The 22,014-nt window shown below is 43.9% G+C and overlaps 1 protein-coding gene across 1 annotated transcript; it reads left to right on the top strand.

Annotated features, from left to right (window-relative positions):
- Positions 1 to 3,042: 3,042 nt before the first annotated feature.
- TTLL12 (tubulin tyrosine ligase like 12) lies at positions 3,043 to 21,649 on the top strand. The gene is made up of 14 exons (XM_050324506.1): positions 3,043 to 3,209; positions 8,265 to 8,440; positions 9,972 to 10,170; positions 11,539 to 11,698; positions 12,309 to 12,442; positions 14,702 to 14,778; positions 17,360 to 17,476; positions 17,565 to 17,759; positions 18,878 to 18,989; positions 19,132 to 19,283; positions 19,391 to 19,472; positions 19,881 to 19,949; positions 20,369 to 20,507; positions 21,115 to 21,649. The coding sequence occupies exons 1-14, from the start codon at positions 3,090 to 3,092 to the stop codon at positions 21,264 to 21,266; spliced, it is 1,884 nt and encodes a 627-aa protein (XP_050180463.1). The 5' UTR covers positions 3,043 to 3,089; the 3' UTR covers positions 21,267 to 21,649.
- The last annotated feature ends 365 nt before the right edge of the window (positions 21,650 to 22,014 follow it).

Consider the following 22,014-nt stretch of genomic DNA (forward strand, 5'->3'; position numbering starts at 1 on the left):
AGGATGAAATCTTCTGTGGAATTTTGGAGAGGTCCCAGCTGACTGGAAGCTGAGTGAAAGAATGAGGAGGACCCTGGAAACCACAGGCCTGTCAGTCTCAAGGAGAAGATTATTCTGGGAAGTATTGAATCTGCACCAGGGGAGGTTCAGGTTGGACAGACTTTTATAAAAATAATTTATCTGATGACATGCTACGTATGTAGGCCTAAAGACACAGGAAAGGGGAGAACAGGGATCTGCCTTCCTGAAGGCATCCAAGGAGCTTGTGGAAAAACTGCAGCAAATACGTTTACTGCAGTAAATAATGTTCCTTGGGGAAAACAATCAGTGAAAATATTGTTTATACCAGACAATTTGTTTGTTTATTATCCTTAAGACGCTGATCTCTTGCCAGACTTTTAGGCAGGAGTTTTAAGTCTGGCCTGCTAAGATCATTCATCCACCTGTTCCACCATCTCTGCTTCTCCAGGGCTCTTTCCAGACTCCACACTCACTGCCTCTGCACAGCTTCCTTGCCAGGTGAGTGCAAAACACAGTCAGTGCTGTTTGGGGGATTATTGAAGGACCTTCCCAAAAAATATACCTGCCCACAAAAGCAGGCAAGCCAAAGCTATCCACGGTAACTGCTATTTTGATGCAGGAGAATATGTCTTGCCTTCTTATGGCAGCATCTCTGAGGTTTTAAACTCAGAGCTATGATAAAGTATTCACAGAAAATTATGTTCCTCTTATCTAAGCCCCATCTCAGCTTTCCATGCTTTGAAGTCCTAGTTTTACCATTGAGAAAGCTGCTTATTTGAAAGCAAATAGTTTCTTCTATAACATATTACAGCATTTATTGTAAAATGCACCAAAACTATGTCCCTGCATCTCCTTTTCACTATTGTGTTAAGGCCTCTTCTGTCCCTTGCCATCCTTACCTCTCTTGTTGCCAGAGAGGAAGGTTCTAACGTGAAGCAACAGGAAGATGAAGCGGGCAGTGCACAGCAGATCTGTTTGGATCAGACAGCCACGAACACCTGGAATAAAGCCACAAACTACTAGACTCACAGAAACTCTGTAAAACGCCAGTTGTGTCTGTTGGGGGACAAATGCTGCTTCACAGATGCCAACTCATGATAAATTTCTGCTGGTGGTGGTGGATAAGTCATTGGGACTACTGTGACAAGAGGCTCAACAGCTGCATGGGTTGGCCCCCTACAGATAGTGCCAGAAGGCTAAATCCTCCTATTTTAGACTGGGCTAGTGCTAGTAAGCTCAGCCTTGCTGAGACCTATTTGCATTCTCTGCAAATACCTGTGTAAAGTAACCCATTAAATTTAACAAGCGCTTGGCCTCGGTAAGGACCGCATTGTTCAGGCACTGTAAATTAGCCCCTCTTGCTAAGGAAACAATCAGAATAAAATACTGTGGTGACTTTTTCTTTACAAAGATTATCCACCTGCTTTCCTGAGAGGCTGACTGGGGTATTTCTGGGCTATGGCACAAGCAGGAATGAAGTGATGGAGCAGGATCACATTCCCCTTGCCTCTGGACAGGACATCATCACTGTGGCTTTACTGAACAAAGAAATGAAAATACACCCCACTTTGCATACTTGGTTTGTTTGAGGAAAAAAGATTATTTTTTCCCTAAAGGCTAAAAAATGTTATTTAACTATAACGTTATTATGTATTTTCTGGGAACTTTCTTATTTTTATAGCCATCTGGCAAAAAAACCAAACAGAAGAGAAGTAAACAAACGAAACAAACAACCAGCTCAAATGAGGAGTAGTAAACACTCCCAGCCTGAAACATTTTTTGCAGGGAACAAAATCTATGCTAAAAAAACAGGTCATGTAGGTTGATATACTCGATACTGTGTAGAAATGTATCATGTTGTGTTTGTACATATAACATCAGGTAGTGAGATTGTGGTGAAGACAGAAATGAGGGAAAGGTGGCCTTTTCAGTATGCAAAGACTAATAAATGATCTAATCTCCACATTTTACAATACTAGGACAAGGTCATTGCCCCAGCCATCCTCTTTTTACCAAACCACAATATTGGCAAAAAAAGTACACTCAAACTCAGGGTAGCATGGCAGGAACCCAGTCCAGGAACACTGGAAATACAACTATTTTTTTTGATCTGCTGCTGTTTAATCAGGGAGGTTCCCCCAGCGACATCCCAGCGGAGCCTTTGTGCCGAGGAAATGTGGGAACGCAGCGCGTGGGGAGGCAGACACGGTCCCAGGCAAAGAGGAACATTTGCCTGCATTTACTATTCAGATATCCAACGTGAAGACTGAGCTGGATCCCCGTCTGCTAAAGGGTGATGTTACAGCACGTAGGCACCGCTTTTAATGTCTTTCTGCTCTATCAGGCACAGCAAAGCCCTCTGAGTGTTGGACACCTGCTCTTGTAGCTTTATGACCATACCTGAGCTGAGACCAAAGCTACCAGTGATGTTCAGAGAGCCTCGGGTGAAACTGGTTTGGGCCATTCCCCACAAAATCTCGGAAGGAAGGGAAGGAAAGCTCTTCTGAACAGCACTGGGAAGGCAGCTCCCTGGTTGCGGGAAGCACACCTCCCTCTTGTACTGAGATACTTAAGAGAGGCCTAGACGTTAAAATTTACTTGTCGGAGTTCGAAATAGTGATAAAAAGCGCTTTTAATTTAAAAACGACTAATTTTTTCCCCAGCCCACGCAACTCTCGGAGAGCAATCCCCGCTGCTGTGGGCAGTGGGGCCGTGGGCTGTGCCAGCCCCCTTGCCAGGCATGGCACCACACCCGCAACCCGCCGCGGCCGGGAAGAGCCCCTTCGTCGGGAAACGCTGGGGAAAATAAACGCCACCGGGGCAACAAACGCTGCGATTTTACTGACGCTTTTGTGATTTTATTAGAGCGAAGCAGAGGCAGAGCCCGCACCCGCTCGGCAGGGTGGAGCCGCCCTCAACCCCCTTCTCCTGGGGGGCGTGTGGGACGCGGGCACGGCCGAGCCCCGCTCCGGTGCCGCGGGCACCTCCCTCCTGCCCGCCCTCCGCGGGGCCGGAGCCGCCTCCTCCCGGCGTGTTCCGGTCGGCGGCGGGAGCGGCGGGGCCCGGCCATGTCGGGGGACGGCGAGGAGGACCCGGCGGCCTTCGTGGCCCTGCACGGGGCCGCGCTCCGCGCCTCGGGCGTCCCGGCGAGGTACTGGGAGAGCCTGAGCCGAAAGCTGCGGGCAGAGGTGGGTGAGCCGCGCCCGGGGCAGCCCCTCCATCCCCGGCGGAGGAGAACCGAGCCGGGCTGTTCCTCGGCGGGGGAGGGCGGGCTGCGATGCGATGCCGACCCGGCGGGCGGTGAGATGGATCCAGGTGTGCTGGTCTGTTTCCAGGCGTCCGAAGCTCTCGGGGAGAGCGGAGAGGGGCAGTGCTGGAGGGAGTGATGAATCCTGGAAGGAGGACGTGATGAATCCATAAAGAAACGCAGCTGCTAAGAAGGAAAATTAGCTCTGTCGCAGCCAAACCCATGGCAGTGCCCTAAAGCCTTAAGCCCTTCTTGCCGAAGAGGAATTTTAAAAAGCAGCAGCAGTAGTAGTAATGTTGCTATATGTTAATCCATTACGGTTTGGGTTGGCTTTTGCCAGATTTTTTTTTTTTGTTCGTGGTTTTTGTTTTTTTATTTCTGGGTTTTTTTCCCAGTTTGCACGCAGGTCTACCCTGCCCTCAGTCATTTATCTGTGCAGGTGTGGTCTCCTGCACGCACAAGTTACCTGTCTCAGGATGCTTTCCAGGAGCGCTTTCAGTTTGTACATTAATTCCCGATCCAATTAAAAGCTCCTCACCTCTCTCAGAGAACAGGGATGCTGGTATGAGAATGTTCTGGCAATAACAATTCAAGGACTGCTTTGTAAAGCAGTCCGGGAGGGGTGGTGCTGACTTTTTATCAGGCTGAATTCTGTAAGCCTTTGTAAAATTGCCATTTGTCGATGCAGTGGCATAAATTCGGGGATGCTGCCTTGTCTGAGCCTTGAGTTCCCCTGTTGTAGCCCTGCCCAGGCATCATACAGCTCATCCCCTTGCCCGAGCTGGCTGTGTATCAGCTGGAGCTGAAACACCTGGCCCTGAACTAAAGGGGATGTGGTGGCACCGGCACAGCTCCAGGACGGAGTATCCCTTTCCACCTTTGTAGCAACCACCTGCTCGCTCCCTGGAGCTCTGTGGCGAGAAAGGGAAGAGAAGCTAAGCCGAGGAGTCACTTAAAATAAACTTGTAAGGACACTAGGTTGAGTTTTGAAGGGTTTTTTTTTTTGTTGTTGTTTAAACATACCCAGCCTCAGTGATGAGGAAAACTCTCTTGGATTTGTGGAGGTAAAGGAACAAGGAACTGAGGCAGGAAAGAGGTGCAACCCGAAACTGGTTGTCTGGAGACCTGAGAGTGCTCGAGGGAGTCTGGAGGAGTCGACCTGGAGGAGGAGAAGAGATAAATGAGGTGAACTTTTAGTCCTGGGGAGAGAAAGAGAGCAGGGAAGGGAACTCGTGTTGGTTTGCTGGAGGGCATGACGAGCAGTGAGGAAACAAGTAGGGCGGGATGAGAAGTTTGAACAGGTAGTGTAGGACGGCGGGGACTGCAGCTTAACATCTGTGTACAAGTTAATTTTTAATCACTTGAACGCTTCTTTTCCCCAACTTCTCAACTTTAAAGGAGGCTCAGGAGAGGAGCATAGCAAGTCATGATAGGAATGAATATTTGTAGGAAAGGAGTTACCAGCATTTAGAAGGTAAGACGATGGAGTGAGAGGAGACCTGTGGTCCTGATCTTTTTAGAGAGGCAGGGTGACAAAAGGCAGAGTGAGGAAAGGATGTGCCCTAAGGCAGCAGCTGCTCCTGTTTCATTTTGCTTGCAGTGGTGGCTGAGCGTGTTCTTCCGTACTAAGTGTTCCAGCATGTGTGGAGAAAGAGGTTTAATGATTCCAGTGAGCTTGAGAAGGTAAATTAGTCTGCTGAGGGTGCTTGTCTCTGCTGCTGTAGCTTCTGGGTTTTGTCCAGAAGAAGGGCAAAAGGATATTGAGAAGGTTGGGATGTCCAGGAAAAGTTCCTGTGAGGAGTGCTGTGGACTGGGATGACCTCTTGAGGAGGTAGGGACAGAGCTACACCACCTCACTTAGAACTGCACCACGAGGAATGGCTGGAGGAGAGCAGGAAAGAAAGCAAAGGAGGTGAGGGGACAGGATGAAAACGTTTTGGGAGCCTAGGTAATAAAGAATAACTGAGGGGGGAAGAAAACCGGTGCAACGTGGAGCATAGGATGAGTGTCCTTGTTTCCACGTGTGGAGGTGGGAGGAATTTTTCATTTGTCCTAACCTGTTGCAAAGATTAAAACTTTCTAGCATAGGACTTGAAAAATTTGCATCCATAATAGAGGTAAAAATATCTCTTGCATCAGTTCCTCTAGAACCCAGCCCAGGGAATTGTTTTCCAACCCACATGTGCTTCAACGTGGAATGGATGCACCCTCCCTCCTTTGTGTAGGCTAAAGCCTTAAAACCTGTGAAAAATGAAGAGTTTGGGTGGTTCTTTTTAATTTACCTTGAGATCTGCTGGAGCAGCTTTCCTTCTGAGAGCATTCTGTGTTTGGATTACATATTGGATTGCTCATTCAAAACACAGCGTTATCTGCTAGCTTGGTAAAACCTGCCTTTATTTATCCCTTCTGCATTTAGCATTCATCAGCTGCTGGGGAGGAAAACTTTTCTGTGTCCCTGGCAGAAACTTCAGAAACAAAACAGATGCGTGTGTAATCAATTTTTATAAACACCAAACCTGCATTTCTGTAGTGGTGGTTGTTTCTTATGTTACTGGATAAACCTTGTGTAAGCCTGGAAAACGTAGTGCCTGCATCCAATTTTATTCATAATCTCTTTTTTTTTTTTCTCCCTATTCCAGCCATATGCTAAGTTATTTTGCAGGCTTCTGTGTGTGTATTGCAGCAAGATTTTTTTTATAGCCCTGAGATGTTGCTGGCAAAGGATTGCTTAGAGTTTCATCCCAGTTAGAAATGGAAGCTTTTAATTAATTACTAGAAGGAATGCAGCATGATAACACTACTAGGCTTTACTTTGCAGGGCAGGGGAGTGCAGGCTGTTTGTTGCTCAGAGTCTACCTGTGGCCTCTAAAGCAGCTTGCACTTGTAATTGTCGTGGCATGTGCCTGCTTTGTTATCGAGTTCTCTGGTTTGTTGGGTTTGTTGGGTTGGAACTGCACCCGAGCAGGGAGAGGGAGGGGTTTTGCCCAGACACGTTTTGCTTGCGAGTAGTTGTGCCACCAAAACGTGTTGTTGGTACCCTTTTGTTGTTCTTCTAGACATCATTGGTTACTCTGTGGGAGCACTTGAAGGGAGCCCTCCCTGCTCTGCTTCGAGCCAGAGGTTGTGTTTTTCAGACTGGTGGCGTGATCTTATCCAGCTGGTTTTTGCTTAAGTAGCTTAATTAAGATTCCCTTAATGCAGCTGCTGTGTTAATAGGTTCAGTGGGACAGATTACCTCAAAGGGAGGGTGGGGAGGACAGCAGTGCTGGCTCCCCCCTGACAACGAGGTGCTTCTGTCACAAGGCCATCGGTGTTTGCATCATCCGTCATGAGTTAAAAAAAAACAGCCCTCGCAAAAAACACTGATTAAGGTGGCCCTGAGCTGCTGCTCCCAGAAAGGTGCATTTCTCATCTTCACCAAATCACACAGTTCACTTCTCCAAGGTTATAAATTCTCTGGGAGATGTTTTTCAGTAGGCATAATTCTGTGAACTTCTTCAAAGTGGGGATTTTTTGCTAAACGCAATCTTGTGCGTCGGATGCTTTGTTGTGGGGGGAGAGATCAAAACTCTGGCTCAGAGGATTTGGAATCTCTTAATTTCTTAAGTCTTGAGATGATGTTTTAATGAAATACGAAGCCAACATCCTGAGTGTTGTAGAAGAACTTTATATCAACATTTATCCAGGAGTGTTTGGTGAATAGGTGGAGCCTGTTGGGAGTGGAAGCTACACCTGAGTCAGTGGCTCACCTCCTACCCTACAAACTCTTAAGACAAAAGATGTAGAAAAAAGCGTAGACAGAAGTGTAGAAAGCCACACAGTAGCACCTGTCAAGTGCTCCAGTGATTCACACTTGCAGTTTTAATCTTCTAATGACTTGGCTGCAGTTCCTCCTGCTGGCTAATGAGCTCCTTGAGGACTGCTCTGAGCCAGTGGCAGGAGCACTGAAGTGTCACTTCAGGGGAGGGTGGAACACGAGTGCCCTGGCAGATCTGTTTTGGCTGCCATGGGCTGGGATTAACACTTGTGTGGTGAACCAGACCTGGGAGCTGATCCAGCTGGGAGCCAACCTGATGAAAAGGAGTTGTGAGCACCCCTGAAGGCCACTCTTCCCTTGGCTGGGACCTGCCTGCAGCTGCTGTGAATTTTCCAGGCAGCTGTGCAGAGACTTAAACGTTGGTGGCTGCTCTCACAACACGAGAGGCTGTGATACTGCTCACCATTGAGTAATGTTATCCTCTTCTAGCAAAACTGGAAAACGAGGAATAAATTAGAGCTACTGACTATTTTGACACCTGCTGAGGTGGAAGATGCTGAGTCAGTTTCTGATTTTTATTTGTTTGGTTTTTTTAGTAGGCGTGTTTTTAATCACTAGTGAGTTTGTTTGCAAAGTAATTTTCTTTACCCTAAGAAAAACGCATGTGCTTATGTTAGCCAACATATTGCTAGCATTTAGCTAAGAAGCTGTTTAGCCATTGTTAGCATCTGGAAGGTGTCCCTGCCTGTGGCAGCAGGGCTGGAACTGGGATGATTTTTTAAGGTCCCCTGTAACCCAAGCCATTCTGTGATTCTTTTCTCTGGTTCAGAGCTCTGTTGGTAAAAGCTCTTTTTCTTCAGGTACCTCAGTGTACTTTAGCTTCGTTGTGGAGCCTGGGCAGCACCTGCTTTTGCAGGTCTTAAATTGTTGATTTTAGCAAAGGTTGAGCCAAGGTATTCTGTTTTCAGCCTCTGAAGTTCTTAATGAGGCATTAAACTAATAGACAATCATTAATAGACCTGTTGGTAGGGAAGAAACCAACAAAGCTTCCTGCCAGTGTTAACAAAGAAGCTTCCCAAATAAACAGTTCTATTCAACTGGGAAATAATAAATACTGTTAAGGTAAAAATGCCAATTTTTAAGAGACTGCAGGCAAGAAATGTCTACAAGGGTTGCACTGAACATATCAGGGCACTGCCTTAACCAATTGCTTGATATTGTGTGCACTTTCCATCTCAGGTGTTTGATGCTGGTGACTACTTTGGGATAATGCAAGTGGAAGAGGTGGATGATGATGAAGAAGGTGATGAAGAAATGGAAGAACAATTGAAAAAGAAACCAAATCCTGGAAATGGGCCTTGTTTCAAAGTGATTGTAACAAATGAGAACGGGCTTCAAGCCTCAAACCCCAACAGGTGAGCAGTGATTTAATGTTCAGTCTTCGAGTTGTGTGAAACCCTAAAATTGTAGTGATAGTTTGCTTTGAAACTTGTTTGACCCTGTTCAGAAATCCTCTTTTCCCACTCTAGGACACAGCTGTGTGTTTGAGGAAAGGTGCATTCACCCTGCAGAGGAGTGAGTGCAGGTATCTTAACACTGTTCCTTTCTAAATCACGCAGGAAGATGCTTAGAAAGTGGTTTTAGTGAACTGAAGGAGAAAAGAAGGAAAAGGCAACCTTGAAATGAATTCTGCAGAAACAAAACCAGAACTTTGTATCTGCAAGACTGTGCCCATGGAAAAATCCCACTGAAGAGGCACTTGTGATCTTCCCAAATCCCAGGCTAAGGAGGCACTAAGCAGCTTCAGAGTAATATCCGTGCTTTAAACTAAGTCATCTGCTTTCTAAATATGAGAATGCACATAAGTGGTGAAGTTCAGAACTACCTCCTGTGACAATCTTGGGCTTCCTTGCAGCTTTTGCTTTGCAGTTGTGTGTGGATGAAGGAACAGAACACCAACACCCCTGTTTGCTCACATTTCCAGAGAGCTTGACCTTAGCATTCTCTGGAGCATTTAATTTCAAAATGAAATGAGGTTTCAGCTGCATGTGGAATCTGGGATGCAGAAATTGTTGGAGGCTACTCGCCCTACGTGACAGCTGACGTATTTTTTAAACTTTCTGAAATACGAGTGGTGGGGGTGTTTTATAATGGGGTTTTTTGTTTGTTTGTTTGGGGTTTTTGTTAACAAGTAGAATTCAGAGTTTTCTCTGAGGTAGTGCAGCAAGATGATGTAACCAAAGTATTGAATAACTGTGTGGTTTCTCCTCAAAATCATGCAGCCTAAACCAGGGTTAAACTTGTCGAGGGCAGCTGTGCCAGATGTGTATGGTTTTATTTTGGGTTGGACTGTAATTCTTTTAAACAATGCCATTTTTTCTGAAAATAACTTGGTGACACTCCCCACCCAGGTTAAAAACCAAACCAAATTGAAACAATCAAAACTTAAAACGTAGTAATTTTCTTTTAACAGCATATACAGGCTTTTGATGATGAGACTTCCCCACCTAGTTTTGCAGAAGACAGCAGATGTCACAGAGCTCATGGCTGCCAAGGTCCTGGAATAATTTTGCAAAATTCATGCCTTGTTTTCCTTCTTCAGGCAAGAATATCAGGTCGATGCAGTGGAGTTAACAGTGATTAAAAGGGAAGACAGAACTAGGCTTACAGACTGAGTGCTCTATTCTCTGTTTGCTCCTCGTTTTCATTGAAGTACTAACGCCCTATAAAGCTTTCTAGAACGAAACAAAGAGTGTAAAGTTACTGCTGGAAAGTTTACTAAGCTGTAAAAAAGCCACAGTGTGTGTGTGTGTTCTGGGAGGGACTCGGTGAGTAAGAGGAGATTTAGTTATCAAACCATCTGCGGGGCAATTCGCCGAACGTTTGGCTGCAGACGTGTGAGAACACGGCCGGTGTGTAAGTAATGCCACCCAAATTCCCTTTAAGCGTTTTCCTGATCGACCACGCCTGGACGTACCGTGTGGAACACGCCCGGCAGCAGCTGCTCCACGTGCCGGGGCTGCTGCACAGGATGGCCAATCTCATGGGCATCGACTTCCACGGGGAGATCCCGGACGAGGGCAGCGTCGAGCAAGTGCTGCGGGAGATGTGGAAATACAACCAGACCTACCAGCTCTCTCAAGGGGTGAGCCTCTAGTGGAAATTAAAAACCCAAAAAACCAAAAAGCCTGGTTAGGGTGCTGAACGTTTTGGGGTGAAGACGTTCCAGTTAGGTGGATATTAACAGAGATATGTACCCAGTTAACAAAAGTCCTTTACAGGCATTTCAGAGTAAACTTCTCTTTATGGAAGGAGAGCAGCTGCCACGTAGAGATAAAGCACAGCTAAAACCAGCTTTTCTGATGAGAGATTTGAGGGGATTTTTATAGAGAGGAGAAAAGTCTGCTGCAAAAGAGGTCTGCTTGTATGTTATGTCTTTTTTTTTTTTTTTTTCTACTCAAACTTCTTCACAGTGGAGGAAAGAACCTCTCATAGAATCGACTTGTCTTGCATAAAAGTGTGTGTTGTAGCTGTGTTTGCAGTTTTCCTCAGCTGTAACAGAGTGCTTTACACACCAGGGCTGTATGTACCCTGTCAAATAACTTACCTTCCTGGTTTGTTCGTGCTGTGTAAATGTTTGCTTACCCTCAGGTGAGAACCAACTGCCTTCAAGACGGAGCCTGAGTGTTTGTAGGCATAACTTTACTCCAAGGGCTGCTACTTTTAGATGATAAGACACCAGGTTTGGTCACTCTGCCCCACATTCTTCAGCTCTGGACCAGCATGTCTTGAGCCTTCAGTCACTCCAAGTGCACACCTGCCATTTCTGAGGGCATACATCTCTCAGGGTTTGGCTAAAACACCCATGGTAGGGTTTGCCAGGTAGCCCCAAGGCTAGTTTGACTCTTTAGGATTAAAAGAGGAGAAAGGTGAATTCTTTGGGCTGATCCCTGAGCAGTGGGAACGTGATCAACCTGCACCTCTTAGCACAGGGACTTGAGGTTATTCTCTTCTCATCAATTAAGCTTAGCTCACAGGAGAACCAGGCCTGAAAAATCCCTGAGAAAGGGATTCATTGTGACTGCTTTTTCTTTTTCCTTGAATAAAAAGGAGATCTGAACAGTATATCTGAGTCTTTCTACCCTGTGTGTCTTTGTTTCCCAAATTGTCATGAATAGCTCGTGAGGTGGAATTATCAGTGCTACCACTTGAAAAGTGATTTTCTGGAAGGTCATTAATTCAGCCTGTAGTTAACTTGTCTTCTGTTCCCTTCTCTGGCACTGAGCTGTTTGGATATCTCAAATCTAATCTCTCTGCTCCATTTCTGACTCTGTAAAAGGACCACAGTGGTTCTACCAAGCAATTTAAAGTTGATTCTTTCATTCAGGATTTTTTTTTTTTTCATGACAAATGCTTCAGGAAGGGGTACTTTGATGAAAACTAATCTTCCTGTCTTTGGTGCTTTTCTTGCACTTGTTATGTGCAGGATGTCTCACCCTGTTTCCTCTTACAGACTGCAGAGGAGAAGGTTCCTGTCTGGTACATCATGGATGAGTTTGGATCACGCATCCAGCACTCGGATCAGCCCAGTTTTGCAACAGCACCTCTGTTTTATATGCCCCAGCAAATTGCTTACACTGTTCTCTGGCCTTTGAGAGACCTGGAAACCGGTGGTAAGTGTGTTTTTATTTATTTTATTTAATGCTTGCAGTAGAGGACAGGCCATATTCTTACAAATCCCTGAGCATTTCCCAGTAAAACAAATATTTCAAGACCAAAATGGCTGCATACATGTAATGCTGTCAAATTTAAAAGTCCTCTGCCTGGTATTTCCATAATTTGTGAGATCAAGACCTTTACCAGTCTAAAAACGTTGCTGTTGTTTTATTGGCAGAGAACTTCAATCTTGCATCACTGTCGTCGTGAAACTGCCAGTTTAGTCATCTGAGGGTTTAAAAAAGTTAAAAAAAAGTTTAAAAAAACTTCCTTAAAAGTCTGTTTGTAGCTTTGAGTCAGAAAGTCAAGTGTTGAAAGTTGGGAAACACCAGGCCAACAGTTTATTCCTGAAATCTTGATCAGGGGCCACCTTTGCCTCCATCAAGTGGAGAAGATAAACCTCCTAAATAACCCCCTTTTTACTGTAGTCCTTTAATTACTTCTAACTTCAGTAACAGAAGTTGTGGTGGTATGAACTGTCCAACTGTCATTTGTCTGATGTGCCATGATAAAGATTATCCATGGAGGAAGAAACAGTTCCTAAAGGTTCTCCCTGTTGTGCTGCAGATGAAGTCACTCGGGATTATGCCCACGGGGAAACGGATAGATTGATCAGGAAGTGTGTTTTGCTGCCCTGGGTGCCTGATGAGGTGTTGGATGTCAGCTGCTTCACACCAGAGCCATCAGATGAGTATTACCAGGTAGCATTTCAGCAAGTTTGTATCATGTTTTACTTCTGTCAGGAAGAGGCAGTGTCTGAAAAAAACATTGCAGGAGTTCTTGTTGTGCTTCTTTTTAAACCTAAACACTGATTTCAGAGTGTAGCCAATAAATAAATATGTGAGACAAATGTCTTACATTTACATATAATTTTAAGTGTTTAAATACTGAAGCAGCATAAATGAGTTCTAGTGTGTTGTTGCAGTCTTGTGTAGCTTCTTTTATAAGCATGCTACAAAGTACTGCATATGAGATATCCATCTTCCTGTTAGCTATTTGATTCTGGATTTCTGACTGTAGCACTGCTGTTCAGGTCTTGAGTTACAGAAAGATATGTTTTGCTATTTTAGGAGTGGTTATACATTTTTCAGGCTGGCTTACTGGGCTGCTCATTTAATGTGGTGGTTCAGAAGCATTAAATGTTGGAGCAGAGACATCTTTAATTGCATGGCACTACTCTAAAGTACTCACTCATCTGGTTCGTTTCAAGCTCTCCTTTCTAATAAGGGATATGTTGGATGTTTTAAGGATGTGAAAATTAATGTTTGGAATCTCCTTTTCATGAACCAAGTCTGCATGAGATTCACTTTTAAGAAAAATGAAGAGACCTGATGTGTGTGAGGATGCTGTCCTGGCCACCGACAGCATTCAAAGTGCAGCTTCTGAAGATGAGTCCATACCCCAACTATCCATTTCTTATAAGAGATGAGGGGCAGAAAGGGCTCTATCCAGCTTGTTGTTAACAATAACTACTCAGAAATGAAGTTAACCTGCTCCTGGTAAATAAAGGCATGCACTCCAAGTAGTTAGGCAGTCTTGTAACCTAAGTCTGGTTGGGATTTGCATTTTTGGAAGAGACATAACTTTGCATTAACAGATAAGCAGCAACAGTGCACCCACAGTTTATGTCTTACATGTGTTCTCTGGGTCTCAGATAAAGCGATTTAGTTTTTGCATGTGTTTTAATTCTGTTTTGGTACAGTCAGGTCAAGTTAAAGAGCTGTGTGTGGCAAATGAGTGCAGTGTCCTCCTTTACCACTCCACCTTTAAAATACCTTCTTAGAGCAGCCTTTTTTTTTCCCCCTTAACTGTGTCTCTGCCACTCAGCTCTTGAGATGACAGCAAAACATTGATGCTAGAACCAACCAACAGAGCTTTCTTTTGCTCTGGAATGTCTAGAGGTAGATTGAAGTCTTAACTGGTGACAGAGCAGTGAAGCACATCCTTGGACACCAGAAGTGACACAGGTAGAAAGAGTTCCTGTGTTCCTCACCCTTCTGCTTCCCCTGTTTTCCACATGAGCAGAGCTGCATGCACCAAAATAAGCTGCAGACAACTTCAGAGATCTGTTTGCAGCATTAACACACGAGCCAGCAATTCTGCAGGAAAATACAGTTGGGTGAAAATGTTTCTAAATGCCTCTGTAAGCCAGGCCACTTCAGAATTGTTTGCTGCTATCACTGTGTAGTTTTTGCAACTGCTTTACTACTGTGTGCAAATAACAATTAGTGAAATGGGCTGTGTGTTGGCCTTTGCTATAGCTAAGGGTATTAAATTTCTTATTCTAATTTTTCTGAAAGCTTCGGTGTTCTGTGTAAAAAAATTAGTGTTGTTACAACAACAGCGTGGCTTAATTTTTTTGACTTATTTCTTGTTCTTTTTTGCTAATAGGGTTCCCTTCTGCCTCTGCTCTTGTACTGGTTGATTTGGTTTTTCTGAGCAGCTTATTGCACAATATAATGAAATTCTCAAAATGTAGCTCTGGTGAAATTCAGTTGCACCAAAGACAACAGAACCAACGAGACATGCAAATGGACTGGCCTATTTTCTGGGATTATATAGATAGATTATTTCTGTCTATATAAATTTTTATAGAGATTTATATAAACCTATATATTTAAAAATATTTTTATATATATTAAATATATATATATGTGTATTTAAATATTTACATGGAGAAAAGAAATTGCAGAAGAGTATCTGTAAAGGTCTGCAATCTGAGAAAATCTCACCTGGCTGAACTTCACCAGGATATTGCTGATAAAATGCTTGGATGAACACTGAGTCACACAGAACGTTTTGCCTGTAGCTTCCCCTGAAAGATGATGCTGTTTTTTCAGTCACTTCTCTTATAAACCTGAGTGTTCACACTTTAAAAGTCAGTTTGGTCTCGGCTGCTGTTCATACCTGCTGAATATTCTGCCTGGTATTAATTTCTTGTGCTTTTCTGTGTTTTCCAGGCCATTTTAGCAGAAAACAAGGAAAAACTGCCTGTAGTGATAAACCCACCAGTTTATGCCAAAGACAGAGTTTTCAAGTAGGTATCTGCAAACAAAATGCTTCCTTAGCAAGATCATGTGTAGTAATTGCAGTGTGTTCAGGCTGAACAGCCTTTTCCAGCTTTGAGGGAAGTTAAAGGGGTGATTTTATGTAGCCACTTGCCTGTGGTTTTGACTTACCAGTTGCTCTTGTTGCATTTATTCTTCAAAGTGAGTGAATGATCACTTACAGAATTTCCAAAAAATAAATTTAGTTGGGTTTTTTAGTGGGTTGTTTTTTTTTTTAGATAAGTGCCACCTTGTGGGTGAAAAGAAAGTTGCATAATGTTTTAACGCACACAAGTGGGTGTTTTCACTAAAAAGTATGAGTAAGGGATATAATAAAGGCTTCTTTTCTGCATTATAGAAACTTAAAAGCTTAGAACGAGTGAAATGCCCTTATTTTCCCTCTCATCTTAACCTCTGTCAGCTTGTTACAGTAGCATTTCTGCTCTTAACAGTTGAGCCCCCCTGTTTATTTTGTGCTGCACTTTTGTATTCTTTAAGCAAGTCTTAAAATGCATCATCCTGAGTGCTCTGGCACATGAATTTTTTAGCAAGGCTTCAAGATTAGGAAAGCAGGCTTTGTATTTTACAGAAGAAGGGGTGTTGGGGTCGGACACAAAAACCTGTGACTGATGAAATGATGCCTAGAGAACGATGTGGAGTAAGATTTATTGGATTTATCAGATGCTGCCAGGCTCTCCCAGTGTCCTTCCATGCTGTGTAAGGCCCTCAGGCCCTTGGCACAGCAGCGTTTTTCTTACCACTCTCTCTTATTAATTGGAGTAAGGGAGTTTGCCACAGGTTTGACTTTCAGCACTGATTATTTGTTTTTAACACCTCAGGCCTAGGGTTAGGTGAACACCTTAGGTTCAGCCTCCTTGTTACTCTAGGAAGAATTTCTGTGAGAAAACTCAGTTCATGAGCCAGAGGTTCGAAAGGTATTTGCTGTGGGGAAAGGAGGGGAAAGAAGCCACTTCGTCAAAACACGTGAAACTGCACAAGTTTTAGCCAACCACGTTGCTTTTCAGAACGGGTGTAGCAAGCTACAGTCATTCTGAAAGCTACTCAGAAAAGTAACTTCTAACCCTTTTTCCTGAGCTGGAAGCCAGATACTGTTCATACAACCTGAAGCAAAAAAAATCCTGTGCAGTGTGTTGGCTGAAGCACAAGAAGGAAAAGAAACAACAAATGACAACAAAACTGTTGCTGAGTGGATTTAACCAGCAGAATAGATCCACTTGTGTAGATCTGATGACCCTTTTGCTCCTAAAACCTGTTAGCCAGGGTTTAGGTCTTAGGACTACATGAGATGAGTGTCTTTATTAGTGGGATGGTGCCTTGTATTGTGGGGTGTGTTTGTGAGGAAACCTGTGTGGGATTGCCTGAGCAATTTAAATTTTAGCAGTTCTCGTGCTGCACGTGTTCTTCTGTGCATTTTTGGCACGTGGAGCTATGCAAAGCATCTCACACACTTTTCTTTTTAAAGAAGTTCTTTCCCCCCACCCCTTGTGACTGGGCTAGTTTTGCAGTTCATCTTTTCAGAGAAGTGTCTGGGGAATAAATCTTCCAGTTGCTTAGTAGTGGAGGAGGAGAGGAAAGTTGTACAATGGGTAAGAATAGGTCTGGAAAGGAGGAAGGATATAGTAGTTTCCCATGGAAAAAATTAGTGGTTTCTTAGTCTGTTTAAATATTCCCTTACTATAAGAACAGTTTGTCTATATCAACCTCATTTTGGAGTCAACATGCTGAACTCTGAATTAAGTGACCTCACTTTAAGCTGTAAAATCATCAAAATAACCCCTATTTCTACATGCTTATTGTAGCATTCAAGTGCCTGGTTTTATTTGAGAAGGGAATTTCCTGAGATAGGCAACATCTTGCCTCCTTCTCGGTCATGTACTGGGATGCGTATCAGGTTTGGGTTGGGTTTTGGTGTGGTTTTAAATGGGGTTGAGAGGAGATTTGTATTAAACCTCAAAGCTGCATGTATTTCCTGCACATACCTAATGCACACACTTTCATGTGTTTTGGTTATTTGCAAATGTCTCTGTGTGGGAAGTTCTGACCAAAGGAAAATAATCTTTCGAAGCTACTGAGTTAATCTGACAAGATTTACTGTGTCTTTCTTTCATGGGGTGACAGCAGGTTGATTTTTAGAGCTCTTCCAGCACTGAAGGTATTTACAAGGTCATGGACTTCTCATGTAGAATAGTGAATTCCTGTTAATGCTTCTCTGTCAGGGACTTGGTCATCATCTTCTGAGCTGTTACTTCTGTGAAGCTGTCAGGGCTAAACCACCTTGGAGATTTCTGTCTCAAAAATACAGGTTTTTGAATCTATTTTTTCCACTTAACTATCTTGGAGAGTTGTCTCAAAATACAGTGTTTTGAATCTGTCCCGCTTCAGTTTAAAATGTTTTTGCGTATCACAGGGAGCATGGGTTGGGAAACTGTAATTCTTGGAGAAAGTCAAGACTGAAACTTCTTCTATTCAAACACCAGTTGATCAGTCTCAGGTCAAATTGATGTTTCCATTCATTTGTCTCTTTGTTTGTTTGTTTGTTTCTTCTTCCAGGGTTTTCACAGACATTCAGCAAGTCCTCAACAACCTGACACATCCCCGCTTTGTGTTCACGGACAGCGAGGGGGAGGCAGACATCCTCTACAACTTCTCTCACTTCAAAGATTACAGGTTGGGATTGTTCCCCTGAGAATACAGTTTATTTTTTTTTCCTCCCCAGAGCCTCCCTCCTTCACCCAACGACTTGTTTGTTTTGTAGGAAGCTCAGTGAGGAGAGGCCCGAGGTGATGGTGAATCAGTTCCCGTGTGAGAACCTCCTGACTGTCAAGGACTGCTTGGCATCCGTTGCCAGACGAGCTGGAGGCCCAGATGGGCCAAGGTGGTTGCCTCGGACTTTTAACCTCCAGACAGAGCTGCCTCAGTTCATCAGCTACTTCCAGCAGCGGGACAGAAGGTGACTTGTGTTCTCACTTCCTTACTTTTGTGCTTTCTTGATCCCAGCTTTCCTCAAAGACCCTCATTTGGGGCTTGGCAGCTGCTGCACCACCACAAGTTGGCTCTTGCTGCTTTTATGTCCGAGTGAATTTTGACTGGAAAGTGGGAGCTTTTTAGATATTTTGTTTTAGTGTAACAGTAGTTAAGCAGCAGATTTTGAAACCCAGGAACTTTGCCATGGTTTGAATACAGGTTTGAAGTTCGTTGCTTTTTGTCTAGTCAGGACCTTACCTCTTGTATTTAATTGATACACAAAAGCTTAAAATGAGTTTGCAACAAGTCTATTTGTTGGGTTTTTTTCCAGGGGACAGTAGCAGTTGTTCCTGCACTTAAGCCAGAGGGGAAAATGTTTAAAGTACTTGGGTTCTGTAAGGCTGTGAAAGTAAACTTTAGTTTTAGTGTTAACTTAAAGCAATTGTGGACCTTTAGGGTTTTAAATCTACAGCATCACCCTCTGCTTTTGAGTTAGGACTGTAAAGGATACATGGAAAGGCCAGCATCTTGCCAGTTTTTCTCAAGGATAACTCAAAGAATTTTGCACCTGGAGGTGTCTGGTACTAGAAAGTGAGATGATGGTGCTGTGCTTTCATTTTCTTGTAATGTGAGCTGTTGAGATACTGTGTGGGTTTTTTCCCCAGAGTGATGAGTTATGGTGTCATTTAATGTTAATGATTTGGAGGAGTCATTAGGGAACCAACTTGGAATATGGCACGATACCCTGCTAGAATGTCCTCAGACTCCTGGATGGAGAACTGTGCATGTCCATGGAGGTGCTGTCCTTGTCGATGGGTTGTTTTCCCCCTTTGATGGAGTCAGATGCAGGAGAAGGAAATAACCAGTGAGATCATGCTGGGCCATTAATGAAAAAAAATTATCTGTGAAAGATAATAAGCTTGTTCTCCCTTTTATTCCTAACACCTACTGCTCCCAGCTGACAGTCAGAAATCCTTGGTTCTTGCACTGCAGCTTTATGAAGTATTTTTTCAGGAGAGGGTATGGACCTGCTCAAGTGGATGCTCAGACAGAAGAATGAGGTGGATACTTACAGGTGTTGCTTGCTCTCTCTTTCTCTCTCAGAGGAGAAGACAACCACTGGATATGCAAACCATGGAACTTGGCCAGAAGCTTGGATACCCACATCACCAACAGCCTTAACAGCATCATCAGGCACAGGGAAAGCAGCCCAAAGGTCAGAGAGAGCGTGGCTTTGAGCGGGGTTTAAAGGGCAGAGCTGAAAAAGCTGCTTCACGGAGGGAAGTGCTGAATAGATTCAGTGTGAATCTGTGCTGAACAGATTCAGTGACACTGTCTGTGGCCTGGCTTTGTTGCAGGTAGTGTGCAAATACATCGAGGAGCCTGTGCTGTTCCAGAGGGAGGACGTGGGGATGGTGAAGTTCGACATCCGTTACGTTGTGCTGCTGCGGTCCGTGAAGCCCCTCCGGCTCTACAGCTACGACGTCTTCTGGCTGCGTTTCTCCAACAGGTAATCCCCTTCCCCTCACGGGTCCTGGGCTGGAATCTGACCCCTTGGAGGGTCTTGGAGTTGAATCTGACCCCCTTGGAAACTTAAGGAGTTGCTCTGTTCCTCAGGGCGTTCTCACTTGATGACTTGGACGACTACGAGAAGCATTTCACGGTCATGAATTACGCTCCTGGTGTCACATTAAAACAGGTGAGCAAACAGCAAAAAAACCTCTCCCTCACCTTTCTGTTGTTAGAAGATTTTCCAATGCCTGCTTTGGGACTATTAGCAAATAACCAATTTCAAAGTACCCCAAGTCCTAGGCAAATACTTCCTAGACTCCTTCCCCTCTTCCCCCAGGCATCTGTGATAATATAAAGTAACACAAACCTCCATCCTGAATATAACCCACTCTGAGAGAGACAATAAAAGAGTTACAGAGAATGGCAACTTGTCACTGGCAAAGCCTTAGTGTGGTCTTTCATAACAACAAATACTGCAACAAAGAAAGCATTCAGGAATTAATTCCCTCGTTCTCTACCTGCATTTTCATGAGTGGCAAAAAATACTGGATATTCCATTCTCATGTTGTAGTCATTCCCAATTAAACTGTTTCAGGTACACTGTGAAGACTTCATTCCTCTGTTTGAAAAACAGTATCCTGAATATCCTTGGACAACAGTACAAGTAAGTAAGCAGTTCATTTTTCTCATGTAAATGTTCATGGATCTATTTGGGTGTGGTTTTTTTTACTCAGCTTTTCCATTTTTATCTCAGCAGACATATTTTATGTGTGTCAGTTCTACCAACGACATCACATGTTGACCTTTTACTCTGAAGCATTTCTTAACTTTGCATAATTCACCCTCAAACACTTGGATGCTAAAGACTTTTATTTCATGATCTTAGGATTTTACTTTGTGATTACACCGTGTTGGACTTAATACAGCCAGTCCTCACTAGCCAATACTGTGCAGATTTTCCTCTGTTGCCTGGTGTAATTTATACAACCTCTAAAAAAACTGTATTAATGAAGTGATTAGAAACATGTTTATTGCTTATGTGGAACCTCACTTCTCACTCAGAGACCTTTTTTCTGTTGTTAGGCAGATATTTTTAAGGCATTTGCTGAACTGTTCCAAGTTGCTTCAGCTAAACCTGCACCTCTTGGCATCTGTGATTATCCCTCATCCAGAGCAATCTATGCCATTGACTTGATGCTTAAATGGGACACCAGCAGAGATGGTGAGAAGCTCCTTTATCTGAATGTTGAACTCTTTATTCTGTCAAGTTCTTGGCTGCCTCCTTGCTTCCCTTGTGCCCTTTCTCTTCCTGTTCTCTGTTTGGAAAAAAACCAAAACAACCCGGGTGGGGGGGGGAAACAAACAAAAGGACCCAAAACACCACAAACATACACAAAAACCCCAAACAAATGGGAGTGGCTGCAGTGTAAAGGAGCAGGACTGCTGGATATCCAGGAGGTTTAAGAAAGGAAGGTGTGTACTTGAGACATGAAAGGAGAAAAGAGAGTTTTCTGGAAGATGTTTCAGGCAGGGCAGATGTATCAGGGAGATCCTGTTGAATTCCTGCAAATTCTCTATCTAAATGAGGCATTGGATTAGCAGTGATTGCAGGGTCTGTTGGATGATTGTCCTCTGGATAATGATGGTAGAACAAATCTCTGTCCCTCCAGTAAAAGCCAAACCCACTGAAACTAAACCAACCCGGTTTGGGTCATAGAAGATGGCTTTTTTCCAGCCATCTTCTGCAATCTCTGGATCAAGGACAGGTAGTGATTCGGGATCTCTCGAGGGCTTGTACTGAGCTGCAGTGTTTGTGTTCACCTTCACAGGGAAAAGAATCATGCAGCCTCAGATCCTGGAGGTGAACTTTAATCCTGACTGTGACAGAGCCTGCAAATACCACCCCACCTTTTTCAATGATGTCTTCAGCACCCTGTTTCTGGACGAACCAGACGACTGCCACGTGACGTGCATTGTGTAGCCACAGGAGGCACAACTCTTACCCATCTCCTTCTCAGATATGCTTAACAGCAAGAGAAATATTTCAGTTCTATGAGCTGCTCATGCAACTGTTTTCCTATACTGATAACCAAGGGGGGAGGGGGAAAGAAATATTACCAGAAGAATAAGCATATACTGTGTTGATAATCACGTTGTCTGCGTTTTCCTCGTCTTCCTTTGTTCTTTCTTGTAAGTCGTTGGTGTGTGTTAAAAGCGTCTTGTTTGTTGAATGTGGGAGACCTCAAAATAGGGCAGTAATTAGGGCAGTGGACTTGTTTTTCTGGTAGCCTGATTGCTTGCTTGCTGGGCAGCATTGCACAAGTTCCCTGTGTCAGCATTAAAAGTATAATTTACTGAATCGTGCTGGAGTTGGTATCTCTCTTTCTTATCTATTCCTCCTTAGACAAAGATACAAAAAGTTCTGGTGGGAAAATAATAGGGTGTTTCTGTGCAATGAACACAGGCTTTAGGAGACTCAAGATTTTATGGCTCTTCCCATTTTTCTTATTTAAAAAGAGGTAAACCAAACCCACAGCTTTTAGGAACCCTTTAAGGATGCTGGCTGTCAGCCTTAAAATCAATCAGATTTCTGAGAAAGGGTCAGTAAGAAGGAGGCAGTGTCAAGGGCAGCACAGGAATGCAGAAGGAATGCCTGAAGGAATGAAAAGGATTTGGAACACTCTCCTAGAAGCCCAAGCGGTCTTTGGACTTCAGAGTTTAGGCCTTAA

The sequence above is a fragment of the Myiozetetes cayanensis genome, unplaced genomic scaffold, assembly GCF_022539395.1.
Source record: "Myiozetetes cayanensis isolate MyiCay16 unplaced genomic scaffold, myiCay2020 scf3, whole genome shotgun sequence".
NCBI lineage: Eukaryota > Metazoa > Chordata > Aves > Passeriformes > Tyrannidae > Myiozetetes > Myiozetetes cayanensis.

Bases quoted from the DNA above. Each gene is read 5' to 3' on its own strand.
- TTLL12 (XM_050324506.1), top strand. From the start codon at position 3,090: ATGTCGGGGGACGGCGAGGAGGACCCGGCGGCCTTCGTGGCCCTGCAC. The intron at 19,950-20,368 runs GTAAGTAAGCAG...TTCTGTTGTTAG, and splicing joins ATCCTTGGACAACAGTACAA to GCAGATATTTTTAAGGCATT. The intron at 20,508-21,114 runs GTGAGAAGCTCC...TCACCTTCACAG, and splicing joins ATGGGACACCAGCAGAGATG to GGAAAAGAATCATGCAGCCT.